This window comes from Telopea speciosissima, chromosome 11 (genome assembly GCF_018873765.1).
Source record: "Telopea speciosissima isolate NSW1024214 ecotype Mountain lineage chromosome 11, Tspe_v1, whole genome shotgun sequence".
Lineage (NCBI taxonomy): Eukaryota > Viridiplantae > Streptophyta > Magnoliopsida > Proteales > Proteaceae > Telopea > Telopea speciosissima.
In genome coordinates, this window is record NC_057926.1 from 49,069,996 (window position 1) to 49,085,021 (window position 15,026).

Here is a 15,026-nt window from a genome sequence, read left to right on the forward strand (position 1 = left end):
CCATCGAAGCTTCATTGGTGCTACTGGTTAGAAGCATGGTACTAAATCTCGTTTCGTTTCGGTGTTTCGGTTTGACCAAAATTTCCGAGATACCGAAATTTTGTCGAAATATGGTATTTTTCTGTGGGTGTAAAATGCCAAAAATGACTCAGATTTCCAAAATTTTTGAAACGAGATGACCGAAATTACCAAGATTTCTGAAACGAGATGATCGAAATTTCCGAAATATTCGAAATATTGCATTTTTTCATATTGGACTTGCGTTTCGTTTCGGACAGGTCGAGATTCTCGAAATATTCGATATCTCGACCGAAATTTCGCAAGTTTTAGTACTATGGTTAGAAGATCTATAAGCTGGAGAATATTACTGATTTGTTTATCATTCAACTAGGGATCATTGTTGCCGGACTCTACTGGTGGCCTATCATCGATCCTACAGTAGAGTGGTTCTTAGTTGAACTTCTTCTACAAAAACCAGCCCAGTCAGCATCAAAGTAACCTACAATATCAGTATGACCATGACGGCGATAAATAAGGCCTTTCCTGGGAACACCTTTAAGATATCTCAAATGCGACATGCAACATCCTAGTGAGCTTGCTTAGTGATGTAGTTCATGAGAACAAGAAGGGCAGCAGCAAACCAGGCCATCAAACTGAACCAAGAATGGACTAATATGTGTAATTTTCAGTGTCCAATATGTTATATGGGCCATGGGCTTTATATTTTTGGGTTGACTCTTGTAATGGGCCAATTCTATAAGCCAAAGTATTTGGGATTTAAGTCCTATACGGGATTAAGTAGTTAGTTTCTATTTTCTCTGTTATACCCACAACCCAAAAAAAAAAAAAAGAAGTGAACTTCACAAAAAAATTAGAGAGAGAGAGAGAGAGAGAGAGAGAGAGATCTGTGTGTTTCACAGTAGAGTAAGGGAGGATTCTGGTAGGATTGAGCTAATTTCAGCGAGTGCTGATCTACTCAATCCAATCTGGATCAGCAAAAGCATCTTTTTTAAGTCTGCATTTCTTGCTTTAAGAATTAACCGGAGTTGCCAAATGCAATTCTGCTTCCAAACTGATTCTGGAGAGCAAAAATAATAGAATCACTCCAACAGAGTGCAACCAAACATAGCCTAGTTCATTAAAATAGTTGATTCCCAGGGGATCCAATCAAATGGATTGGTTGAGGGTAATCGGCTCATTCTGGCCGATCCTAGCCGATTCAAACTGATCCTGCTTACTGGAACCTTGCTTTTTGTTAATAAGTTATATCTCTACATATTAAGAGCATGCACACACATACACACACACACAGCCATTAAGACTAGCTTGCTTAGTCTCAATGGCTTCTTGAACCTACCATCAACTAAGAATACATCCATGTTAAAAGATAAAACCGTTTCAAATGCTTGTTGCTGGAAAATGTCATATTCTTTTCTACTGTTGCCCAAGTGTTTTGATATGACCATGTGAGCAAGAAACATGATGGTAATTATTAACAAAAATAAAGTTGAAGTTTGAATTGCAAGAAAGATATGTCTCAGCCTTAATTTGCCATGGACTCAATATAAGCATAGCATAACGACATGCATAATTTAGGAATAGTAATAAGTATGGCTTTGAATAGAGCTGATTGGATCCGATCCCAATAAGGCTTTGTGAGTTGAGTTGAGTATTTAGGATTTGTGGGGATGGGCTCCCAGTACTTCAGGCCTGTTAGAATTTTTCAATCCATGACCCATCATAACTGCCATGTTAGAGTGCAGTCCTGCTGTTTTACTTTATTTGGGTTTTTTTTGGTCGATATTGTTTTCTTGAATCTTGAGTTTTAATTAACAAATAGTTCTTCTTTCATGGGCCTTTATGATCAATTTATTGATCTCTCATTCGGACTCAGTACTTTTATGTTTGTTATCTATTTTAGGATTTATGGATTAGTGCATGTAGTTTTCTGCTTTGTGATTTTAGGTTGCTACATTAGATTCTAAAGCTCACTTCTTTGCTATGTTAGGTTGCTGTATCTGGTGGATAGACACTATAGCTTGTTGGATGCTATTACCATTTCATGTTTAATTTCATTTGCTTTGGACTTTGTTTGGCACGTAAATGAAAGAGATATGGAATTTTCTTTTCTTTTCCCGTAATATCTGAGTTACCGTGGGCTTCTGGGTCCTTCAGGATTCTCTTCCCTTCTAATTTATTATAGGTAGAGAGTTGGGTATGCCACCAGCTTTTGGTAAGCTAGCGGCATACACCAATCACAGGACTGGACACAAGAGGGCAAGGGGATCTTTTCCAAAGGGGGAAGGAGAGAATGACACATGTTGGGCCCCCTGGCGGCATGTCCAGTCTTTTTTCCTTTATTATATTATAGTGCTCATTTTATTTTTTCTAACATCTGCCTTGATGTGGTTATCCATGTAATCATGCAAATTCATTTTTTTTGGGTCTATATCTGTGTGACTCGAACATTTGGCGTCACTGACATGCTGAATTAATCTTTTTCCCTGATACATTGAATTTTGGTGCAATGGAATGCCGTTGATCTCTCTGAAAATGTTTTTCTGACAGGAAATGAAGTTGAGTGTGAGCAACTCGTATGGGTACCTAGGAGGAGTGGTCAAAGTGTTCCTTTCAACACATACATTTGGCGAAGGGGTACTATACCTATCTGGTGGGGTGCAGAATTAAAAATCACGGCTGCAGAAGCAGAAATTTATGTTTCATCTTGTAATCCTTATAAAGGAAGTTTACAGTACTATCAGAGGTTAAGTAGGAGATATGGTGTTCGCAATTTAGAAATACCTGCAGCTGTTAGTCAGAAGAAAAAACCTTTGGTTCCTATTTTATGTGTCAATTTACTGAGAAATGGAGAAGGAAAGTCGGAATCTATTTTGGTACAGCATTTTGAGGAATCATTAAACCATATCAAATCTACTGGAAAACTTCCATACACTAGAATTCATTTAATAAATTATGATTGGCATGCAAGCATAAAATATAAAGGTGAGCAACAAACAATTGAAGGACTGTGGAAACTCTTGAAACAACCCACAATAACTGTTGGCATTTCTGAAGGGGATTATCTACGATCACGGCAGCGACTTCAGGATTGCAAAGGGGAAGTTGTCTGTAATGAAGACTATGAAGGCGCCTTTTGCTTAAGATCACATCAAAATGGAGTGATTCGTTTCAATTGTGCAGATTCTTTGGACAGAACCAATGCTGCTAGTTATTTTGGATCACTTCAAGTTTTTGTTGAACAATGTCGACGGATAGGGATATCACTTGATACTGATTTAGCATTTGGTTATCCTTCAATAAATAATTATGGTGGGTATATTGCTCCTTTGCCACCAGGCTGGGAGAAGCGTTCTGATGCTGTTACAGGAAAAACATACTACATCGATCACAATACTAGAACCACAACCTGGGTTCATCCATGTCCTGATAAACCTTGGAAGAGATTGGATATGTCATTTGATGAATTCAAGAGGTCAACAATATTGTCACCAGTAACTCAGCTTGCGGACCTTTTTCTGCTTGCTGGTGATATTCATGCGACACTTTATACTGGTTCCAAAGCTATGCACAGTCAGATTCTTAGTATTTTTAATGAAGAATCTAGCAAATTTAAACAGTTCTCTGCTGCACAGAACATGAGGATCACTCTGCAGAGAAGATATAAAAATGCAGTTGTGGATAGCTCCCGTCAGAAGCAATTGGAAATGTTTCTCGGAATGAGGCTTTTTAAGCATCTCCCATCAGTAGCAGTTCATCCTTTAAAAGTATGTCTTACTAACAATTTTTGTGGAGGTAGCTTTAGTATTAGTGCATGGATCTATTGTTAATGCTCGTTTTTTCCTCTGTTGCTTGGTCTTATAAACCTTGATGAGTTTCGGTATCGGGTAGCGTATCAGAAAGCTGATTTTAAGAGACGTTTTGAGGACGTATTAGTCCTACTGGAGAGACGCTGGATCTGCTTTGACACACATGAATATATTCTTTTGATACATACAAAACTATTGTTTATGCATAATGCACCATAAATAAACACTAAATAATGATATCGAACCAATGTGAGGATGCCTTTATCTTGGAGGCATCTTTTTTATTAAAATCTTCATTGGCAAATATAGTATTAAACCTATTAATTAGTAATAAGAAGCAATCAACCAAGAAGATTTGAAATTTTTTTTTATTTTTGTATTAAGATACTAGCCTAAAGTAGACCTTAAAGGTCGAACCCAAGCAAGCAATATGTAAAGTTTAAAATATTAAATATACTTCTAAGTATTAAGTGACATACACTACGTATATACATAGTAACTAACTGTTCTACTACCCTACTAGTAATATATTAAACAGTCCTGAAGTAATATGTATCTATGAGTACTTTGTAACAAACATAATGATACATTATATAGATCACAAATCATTCAAGATGATTCCAAAATCTACCTAATTATGCAGTTTTTTCAATTTCAGATCCTTTGAAGAGGGAAAAAAAGGCCAAAAAAATCCCAGCAATTTTAAATTTCCAAAAGTTTATAAAAACTAAAGGAATGGGAAAAATTGAACTCACAAATCATTCAAGAACATAAAAAACTATCTATTGACATGCTTATTAGAACAAATGTAATCATTTGAGAACAAAATAAAATCACCCTTTTATACTATTTTTAATTTCTTAAAAATTTGTAAAATAAAAAATCATGGGAATCATAGATACATGCAAGATACAATATATATAAACAATTCACGTAGAAAGAAAAATATAGTTTTCCCAAAGTTCACTATTTTTCCTTTTTGAGAAAAAAAATCCGACAATAGATGCACAAATCCATATGGTTTTTTAAAGAAGAAATGTATAGATCTAGGTCAAATTTTCAGTTTAGATGTGATACTTGGCAAAAACAAGCAAGAGAAACTAAGGTTCAAGCCAAAAAAAAGTCAATTTTTTTTAACATACTTCAACTCATGGCTTTGATGTTCGCTCTCCACTATGATGAGCTTTAATTGCACATATTTGCTTGTTTAATTACTCATCCTAGGTCATTTTTGAGTGTGTATGGGATCCTTGCTTAGATTTTAGCCAAAAGTAGAGTAGCAAGAGTTTTTATTTTTTCAAAAAGGATTTTTTGGGTTTTAGCAGCTTATGTATCGAGTCTGTCTGTATCGGATTGATATAGTTGATGTAGTTTACGTATCGGTTCTGTATTGTATCAGTAAGGGCCAAAATAGATATGTATCTGACCAATATGGTTGATATGTATTGATAAAACCTTGCTTGACCAATATGGTTGATATGTATTGATAAAACCTTGCTTTGGATGCATTTAGCTTGTGTCTCTTTTTAAACTACTAATAGTCCACACTGTAATAAGCTCAGTTTGATTTTATATGTTTACATTTTCACCATTAAGTATGAAAAATCTGTTGAACTATGAAAGCAGCTTTCCTTCAAAGGTTGATTTGTGTTCAACATTTATGTGTCCGATACCTAGTACTCCATCCTGAATGAAGGCATACTTTACAAAACCTACTTTTGCAGGGACGTGCAATGGGTGGACTGGAGATGGTCCTAACCTTTGCCATTTTATGCATGTAGTATCTGCTTTTAGACATGAATTGAACCTATATCTTCATGCTGCAGTTTTTTGACTATCATAACAAGCAACAGCGTTTAATGCTGAAAAATAAGTAGAAGTTTCAAATCCTACAAACAAAACTTACTGACTAGCAAGGACTGACTCTGATTGGGTTTCCAGCTTTCCATTCAAGACATTTTGATTGATGGAAGATCAGGAAATTCGGCAGTAGCTCCTGTTGTTTAGTGGCCTTCCAAGGGCAGTTTCTAGAGCTGATATTTTCCCTGTTCTGCAAACTGGTCAAGCCCAGGATTTCTAGGATTCCCGGGGAACTCAAGGAATAGTTAATTCTTCAAATCCATAGATTGCCTAGAATTTCACTTATAGGGGGTTTGATTAGGGATTTGTAGATGTGGTTTTCTGTGTTGCTTGCATATTACGTTTACGGTTTAGTATAATAATCATAGTTGTCAAGGTGACCCAAGGCGGTGGAGGGGTGTCGAAGCGCTTAGGTGACAAAGCGCCCCAGTGTTATTTCTTACTTCCCCTCTTTTCTAACATTATTTAGTATGTTACAATATTCCAAACTCCTCCTTTTAGCTTGAGTGAGGTACAGGGGACAAGGAAAAAAATAGGGGGAAAGAAGAGAAAAGGGGAGGTAGAGAATGTGGATGTTTCTGTTTCTGCTGCTGGGGACTCCTTGAAAAAGGCGAGAGTGAAACCTTCAACAACAGAAATCAAAATCGTAGGAGAGAAGGCTGTAGTCACAGCAGAGAGTGGCAAAGTCGTCTCCCTCTTCCACAATTAGGTGAAGACCTGGGAGGCCGGAAACCCCAACGAGAAACTTTCACCGCGCCTCACAATTCTTTCGCGAAGCGTATATCATCAAAAATCAACATTAAGCCATACAAAGTCATCAAAATCAACATTAAGTCATCAAAAATCAATATTAAGCCACATCAAGTTATCAAAAATCAACATAGAACTAGAAGACAGCAGAGCTGAATAATCAAGCTATTGGAAGTTTGAAACAATCAAAACATACAGTTGGTTTATATTGTTCTTGGAATTGGTCTACCTAGTCTCACATTTGGGTTATACTATTCTTAGAAAATATGATCTTATCTATAAGTAATTAAACTGCTCTTGATTTAGAGAAATGTTCTTGTTCTAAAAGAAGTTTGATTGGTCATATGATTTTGTTTTTACATGTGATTTTTTGTATTGGTATAGCATAAAACCAGCTTTCCAACAAAATCAAAATTGCTTAAATCTGATTTATATTGAAGGAGTTATGTTCTGATCAAACCTAATTTGGTGTGCGCGAATGCTGTCAAAATCGCTCTAAATGAAAAATTTTTTTAGATCTCAAAACATATGAATATTTTACCGCTCTTTTGGTTTTTAGCAATGTTTTACCATATTAAGATTTATGGAATTTTTAGATTTGAGAAAAACCCTAGCATTAGAAAGTAAAAAATTTCACCTATCGCCGAAAATCCAGTTTTTGTTCTTGAACTGGATGACTTTTTATCCTTTTGTAATTTGATTTTTTAATTATTTTTATTGGATTCAAATAGGGGGTATTTGCTTATTTATGAATAATATCTTAAGTAAATGAAATAACAAATATAAAAACATTTACTTATGTAAATGAAATAACAAATGTAAAAAATTTATTTAAATGATATTTGGCATAAATATGGGCCAAGGCGTTTGATACCACTAAGGCGACAACCGCCTAGACCCCAAAAAATCTGCCTTGACGCGTAGGCGACGCCTTGACAACTATAATTAATAATTTTGGTATTTCTTTTGGGATTAGTAGAGTTTTATGTTAGTTTATTTTATATTTATATGCATTCTATTTTTAATAGGCTGTATTTTGTTATGTTAAGTCTGTCTCAACTCCCAAATTTATTATTTATCTTACGTTGAAAAAAGAGCTTCCTAGTGCACGAGGCACCCACTACTGCTAGGTCTGGGAGGGGCACATGTACACAGCTTTACCCCCTACTTCACAAAAGAGGCTGTTCTATGTCTTGAACCCGCAACCTGTTGGTTGCAATAGCTCAACTAAACTGTTACGTCAAGGCTCCCCTATTATTTCTCTTACATTGAAAAATCATTATTTATTGTTTGTCCAAGTGAACTATTTATACTAAGTTTCTGTTTTTGAGAAATATCAGGAATCTTGTTTACTTGGAACTAGGTTTTTGTTTCATTTTCTTAGTTACAATGAGGACATGCATAGTTTAGGCCTTGTATCAAGTATGACCTTGAATAGAGCTGATTGGAAGGTAGGGATCCATGTAGGGGATCCCATTTAGTTGGGGTAATGCTGAGTTGTTGTTGTGGTTTAGTTTCAATGAGGACTTGTAACCTTTCTCTGCAACTCTACAACTCTCTCTCTCCCTCCCTGTTCACAATGGGGTTTAATCTGATTCCATTCCATATGGTTTTCATTTTTTCCCTCCCTCCCTTGGGTAGATCTCTCATTACGAGGGTGATTAAGAGGTTCTATTAAGATTAACTTATCTTAATGGACACCATTTCGAGCCTCTTGGAGAGCGGAGGTGGTCAAACCAAATGTTAGATGGGCAGCAAACCCTTGGATTAGCAATTTGTCAAATTTCTTGTCCTTTCTTGACCCAATTTAGAAGATTGTGTCTTGTATTTTCAGCTATTGAACCAAAATTGGACTTTCAACCAGTTTTCAAATCATTATATTTCCTCATGGAAAAATTCTTTTGGGCTGACATTTTCCACATGGATAGATGGTTATGTGGAAATATGTGCTCAAGATTTGAGCATCAACAAGCTTCCATATTACAGATATTTAGGGCCACATTTGCAACCTTTTATATTTTTGATAAGCCATGAAGGAAAATTTAACCTATGTGTAGATGTTTAAATGATTGGCAACAAGGTAAAATGTATATTAGAGAATACAGACGGATAAGGATCACAGGAAGAGAAGAAAGGGAAAAATACAAGCAACAAAGCCAGATCAGGCAACTGCATCCCCAACAACCCAAGCACTATAAACTGCCCCCCCACAACGACAGCCACCACAAAGGAAAGGACCTTTCTGAATTCTGCCAACTCCTTTTGACTTCAAATCGATCTTGGTTGTCAGCATATGAAAATATTTGCTCAATACTCCTCACTAGGGATGTAAACGGATCGGATTTGGCTCTGAAACGGATCGGATGTGATCGGATCCAGATATTCTCTGGCCGAATACGGATACATTTAAACGGATTCGGATGCGGATCGAATTCAGATTTTCGACCATCTGTCTACGTCTTTGCCTTGAGTAACCCAGACCTTCCCCCCCTAGCAGATACAATTTACTCTCAATTCATATCACTTAGATCACGATTCTCTTTTCCTCATATTCTAGAACCTGTTGAATCTTCAAAAACACTAAAGATCATTATTTCAACTTTCCTTTCTCTTCCTCCTCTTAAGTGCTTTGCTATGACCTGCTGCACCTCATAAGGAACATTGGCACATTTCGTAACATCCTTATAGCCACCAGCCAAATGTTGCTTCAATCTAGTGGCTCCTCCAGAATTAAGCAACTTCCCACAATATTGACACTTGGATTTCTTTTAATCCTTCGACATCGGGACTCCATATTGCCATGTTATCTCACCACGGTCCCCCATTGTGTACCAAATGTCTTACTTTTTACACTGTTACATAAAAAAGCTTGTATTAGTTACTATTAAAGACTTGAAGTGATGCATTAAAGGCTTAAAGTAATGTAGTAGTAACTATTAAACATAATGTCAAGTTACTAAAACAATCAAATAGCTATCTCATATTTATCCCCTAACCCTAGTATTTATTTTTTAATTAAAAATAAAATTTAGCATTTCTATTAAAAATATTTATACCTTAAAGTATAAAACATTATAATGGAATGATGCATTTGACACCATTTTAATTTGGACATATAGTACATATGTTGTACATAATTTTCCAACAGAAATAGGTATTTTTCCTTAATATTTGATATTGTTTTGCAAAGTTTAATAAAATTTATATTAATTCCAAAAATAAAATAATATTTTTTCATGGGTGAAAAATAAAGTGACTCCGTGAGCCCGTACAACATCCAAAGGTGTCCAACATACATAAAAATCACTTCCAAACAATCACTATTGGTCTTATTTTTTTTTGCAGAATTTAAAAAAAAAAAAGAATAACAAAACAAATTCGGACTCTATCAAGTCATAGATCAGCCAAAGTTATGTAACATATATTAAATTGACATGATTTCACCAAGATTTGAACAGTTTTTTTTTTGAAAAAATAATAGATTGGGGGAAAAATGGTTTTCCTTAAAAATTTCTTCAAATGTGAGATGATTTCTCACAAATCTTGCAAGTTTGTAAGATTTTGTAACCTCTTCCCTGTCTCCGGCAAGTTCTTTGTCGAAAATCCTGAAAAATGAGCTCAACAGCACACACGCTTCTCTGTCAAGACAGTCAAGTTCTGGCGAGATAACTTAAAGATAGGTTTGGGTCAAACCGAAATCTCGAACCGAGATCTCGACTCAACCAAGATTTCGACCGAGTTGGGGTAAGTTTGTGTTTCGACCTATCTCGTCTCGGTTTTTCCAATAGGCGAGATATTACCAAGATCTCGGCGAGTTCTTGAACCATGATCATGCTCACAGCAGCGCCACATTATCACCATGCATCCTAGTGGCTCTCACGGATTCTTCCTACACACAGAGCACTACACAGGCCACCTCATCATACCATATCAGCCCACAATTCAAGCTCAACTGCTCATAGACAACGTCAGCTGTCAATCCAACTCCAAGTGAGCTCAATGGTCTTCACAACTACTATTGTCTTCCAGTGATGCTGCTCTGCTCTGGTCTGTCCATCTCAAGACCTTCCTGCCCATGTCAGCTCACTGTGCAGACTTAGCTTGCCAGATGCAAATATCAACTGCCAGTCTGCCACTGCCACTGCTAACTGTCACTCATCAAGCCTGTCAGCCCAGGTGTCCTCTCTGCTCTGGCCACCACAAGACTTTCATGTTCTGCCACAAGCTGACTGCCTTTATACACCACAGCCCAAATCAGTTCTAAAGATTGCTCACCATGCCAAACCAGCTGTTCAGCTGCAAAAGCCACCTGCCACAACCTCTGGCAACTGTCCACTTATGTTGGCCATTTCAACTCACAAGCTAGCTGTGTCTGCCTCTGCCTCTGCCTATTGTCACTGTTGACTGTAGGCAACCAATACTTGTACTAGCTGTGCTAACTCTGCACGTATTCAGACTGACCATCCATATGCCTGCATCTCGGCTCAACTGAGTGAGTGTGTTGACCATCAAGAATACCAACACAAGCTCACTGCTCAACTGATCTTCCTGGCTGACTGAGTTGACAACAATGACAACAATGACAACAACAGTGCAATTCAAGCTGTGCTTAACAAGATCCTCTTTCGACAATCTCTATTCAAAGCCATACTTATTAACAGTCCTAAGCTATGCCTGCCTTTCCTCACCACTTCTCCTAGAGTTATTTTAGGCCTACCCCGACTCTTTTAGTTCCTATGCCAATGTTTTTAACCTTTTATGCTGCCGGTCCCAAGCTAAACCTTTTAGCAGAGATCCTAGAGTTTTATTTTTAGCATGCCCCTGTTTGACTAATGTCTTATATTTTATAATTTACTTTTGTTACTGTAAAAAGGAGCTTTTAAGAGTACTCATTATCATGGTTATCAGCAATCAGCATCACCATCTTTGAAGCCGTAACCCATCTTTTTGAGTTTTGGTTTACAAATCATGTTACACTTTTCTAGTCTATGTTAAGAGCCTAGGTTCCATATATCATGTTATAGTCAATGTTTTGGAGAATTTTTTGTATTTTTATTTTTTAGGATAAGTATCATTAAATAGGACCTGTTAGGAGTGGGGAAATGAAATTCTTATTGGATGTCCTTTCATGAGTTATTTAATGGAATGATACTTCAGTATTCTCTCTCCTTTTCAAAGTGTCTGGATTTGCAGAAATTTGCATAACTTTTATTTTTTTGATTGGTCAAAGTTTTTCAAAACGTTAATCTGGCACCTTTAGACCAACTCAGCCTTCTCAACTCTATAAAATTGGAATACGTTAATCTGGCACCTTTATTGCATTGACTTAGGAATTCAACTTTTTTTCTGTAATTTTACAGCTTTAATTCTTTTTCAGGCTTGTGCTTTTATAGTCACGAGTTCTTTATTTGTAGTCCTTAAGTTTAACAGTTTGGCATCATTTATAATTCATTGCTGATTAATTCAGGTATTATCGCGGCCATCTGCTTGCTTTTTGAAACCAGTTGTGAACATGTTTGCCAGTTCAAATAATGGAGCTGATCTGTTGAGTTTCAAGAGGAAAGAGCTGATATGGGTGCGCCCTCCGATTTGCATTTGAAGCAGCAACTTATTTTTTTTTTAGCACAAAAAAAAAAAAAAAAGAGATACTTGCAGGAGTTAGTTTTTTGTCATTGACAATATCTTCTTGTACTTCTTATAATGATTGCATTTTCATTTTCACAGGTTTGTCCACAAGCTGCAGATGTTGTTGAACTTTTTATTTATCTTCGAGAGCCTTGCCATGTTTGCCAGCTTCTTCTTACAGTTTCACATGGTGCAGATGATGCGACTTTTCCAGCTACAGTTGATGTAAGGACAGGGCCCAATTTAGACGGGCTTAAACTTCTTGTTGAGGTATGTTTTTCAACCTCAATGTAGCTGTCTTGAGTTTTTTCGTTCCTAGAGAATTCTACCTTTGTGCTTTCAAATTTAGGTGTTGGTTTTCTATTTGCGAAGAGAAGGCCTGTGTATTCTACTTATGATGGAGAGGAAATGAAAGCTGTACTTCTTTGGTGTTTTGGTGTATGATTGATTTGGTGTCTGGAAGCTGAATGTAGCTAAGTATATTGTGGGCAATTGTATGCATTGTGTGGTGAAATTCAAAAAGCACCTTTTGTCATAGTCTGATTGATTAAGCATACTACTGTCTTTTCTATTCTTGTAATCAACTTCTCTGTTACAGCTGTATGGTTCTGTTTTCTCTATAATCTAATATCCCTTCTTGAGGCCTGCTGATGCTCTGTTTGGAGCCTAAGTCCAGTCCTCCCAATCATCCCATGACTCTCACAATTCTTCACTGTTTCACTTCCAACTTTCCCCATCATTTCCCATATACATACCTGCTGACCTACCATTGAACCCATGTCCATCCTTTGCTGTTGACCAAACCAGAAGCATGCTCTGTTCTGGCCACAAGGTATCCTTGGCCCCATCACACCCCCCCCCCCCCCGGCGCCAAACTGAGTTAAGAGAACCCTGCCATCTTGAAGTCACTTTTTAGGGCTACCAGAGTAGGGAACTCTACTAGAATTTTTGCCTTATCTGACCCTTGGTTTTTGAGTTATTAAAATTCTCCCTAATCTACCATGCACTAACTTTTGGCATATTTTCCCTAATCGTGGCCCTAAGTCCTTAGTTTAGGGTTAGGTTTTGTTGCCCCTCCATCAATCCCTATTGTTACTTCCTTTATAGTGGCACTTTGGAATTCGATTGCTTTGAAGGGGCATCAATTGACTTGTTGATGGCTTTTCTCGGGATATGGTTTTTCTGTCATTCCTGGGGGTTTAATTTACTTAATGAAACATTACATGTTTTTGTCTATTCAAGTAAGTTTCTAATACATTGTTGGGATTTCTTCACTTCTGATTATTGGAATGGATTTTGCAGGGAGCTTCTATACCACAGTGTTTAAATGGGACAAATCTTTTGATACCTTTACCAGGACCAGTAAGTTCAGAGGATATGGCTGTCACTGGTGCAGGTGCACGCCTTCATGCTCAAGATACATCCAGCCTTTCATTATTGTATGAATTTGAAGAGCTGGAGGGTGATTTGGACTTTCTTACCCGTGTGGTTGCACTTACCTTCTATCCTGCTGTTCCTGGAAAAACTCCTATAACTATTGGTGAGGTACAAAGCTGCTTTTGCAAGTATGCCTTCGTGAATATTTTAAATGTAGCGCTCTCTATTAGGTTATACTTATTTCAGCTCAACTCAACTCAGCCCAATCCCAACTAAATGGGGTTGTCTACGTGTATCCATTTTCATTAATGGGATTCTTGCTTAAAGCCTTGGCTAAGGTAGTAAGGTTTTTTTACAATGCTGGCTGCCAACCTGACACACCAAACCTCTTTTATATGGGCGTGGGAATGACAGCATGAAACACTTGTTAAGTTATTATTTTGGTACTTCTATTTTCTTTATTATTTATAATTTATCTGTCGCTGGCATTAATATTCTTGAGGACTATTTGAGTCATTTATGGAATAAAAAAAGTGTGTGCCCAGTGCACGAGACTCCCGCCACTGCGGGGTCTGGGGAGGATCATAATGAACGTATCCTTACCCCACTTCACGAAGAGGCTGTTTCCCGAAGAATATATGATACTTGAGGGTCATAATTTATGGAATATATTATACTAAAGAAAGGTTGTGGGTTGAGTAGGTGAGTCTATCTCACTTCTTTTTCTCTGAATAAAATCTGGGACAGAAATCTACAAAATGAATGGTTTTATTTCCTTCACAATCTATTGATTGGTTGCGCTATGTTTTCCATCTGCTAAAGGTTTCATGGATAACTGTTTAGTTGCTTATAAGATGTTCTATAATTTCAACTAAAAACACCATGTGAGTGATGCAGATTCATCACCAAATAGGGCTTGTTTCATTGGGAATAAGTCTAGGGTTGGGTTACATACATGTTGGGCCTTTGATCCCATGGGTTTCTAATGTAATAGGCTACTTTTATGGGCCTAAAATATGGGTATATAAGTTGCATACGGGATTAGCCCAATACTTAGTTTATTTTTATGTTTTTTAATTGAACCGGTTCAAATTGGTTGCATCCAATTGGTTCAATTTAAGTGATCATGTGACTTGGTTAAGTGGTCATGTGACAACTTAAGTGGTCATATGATGTAAATTGGGCTGGATTAGGACTTTATAAGTCCAGCCATGTTTTGAGTCTATTTCTTTTAGTATTCTAGTTTCTTAGTCAGTTTAAGTTACCTAATAGGTTAGGGATAGGGTTAGGCCTTTGCATTTTAGTGTCTAAGTCTATTTTTGAGTCTTCTATATAAGTTTGTAAGGGAGGCCAACATTGAATACGAATTTGATTAATAAAAATTAGCTTTATGCTTGCTACCATTGCAACTGCTCTTTGTGAGTGTATATCCTTGTGGATCTCAAGGTGGATAGGGTGGGTGGACTCCTGCGACTCCTTGCTTCTGTCCAGTACCGGGAGGTTCTTCTTCTTCTTCAATCAAGCTTCTTCAAGCTACTTCTGCTGCCTTTGAAGAAGATCAAACCAGTAAGTAATTTTAGTTTCCTG

General features: G+C 37.0%; 1 protein-coding gene across 1 annotated transcript in view; it reads left to right on the plus strand.

Moving 5' to 3' along the window:
• The window catches only part of LOC122644663 (probable phosphoinositide phosphatase SAC9), a 91,112-nt gene that overhangs the window by 21,789 nt on the left and 54,297 nt on the right, over positions 1-15,026 (plus strand). Inside the window, exons 5-8 of the mRNA XM_043838052.1 lie at positions 2,569-3,785; positions 11,905-12,012; positions 12,162-12,332; positions 13,365-13,607. Coding sequence (XP_043693987.1) covers positions 2,569-3,785; positions 11,905-12,012; positions 12,162-12,332; positions 13,365-13,607 — 1,739 coding nt within the window. The remainder of the gene's footprint in view (positions 1-2,568; positions 3,786-11,904; positions 12,013-12,161; positions 12,333-13,364; positions 13,608-15,026) is intronic.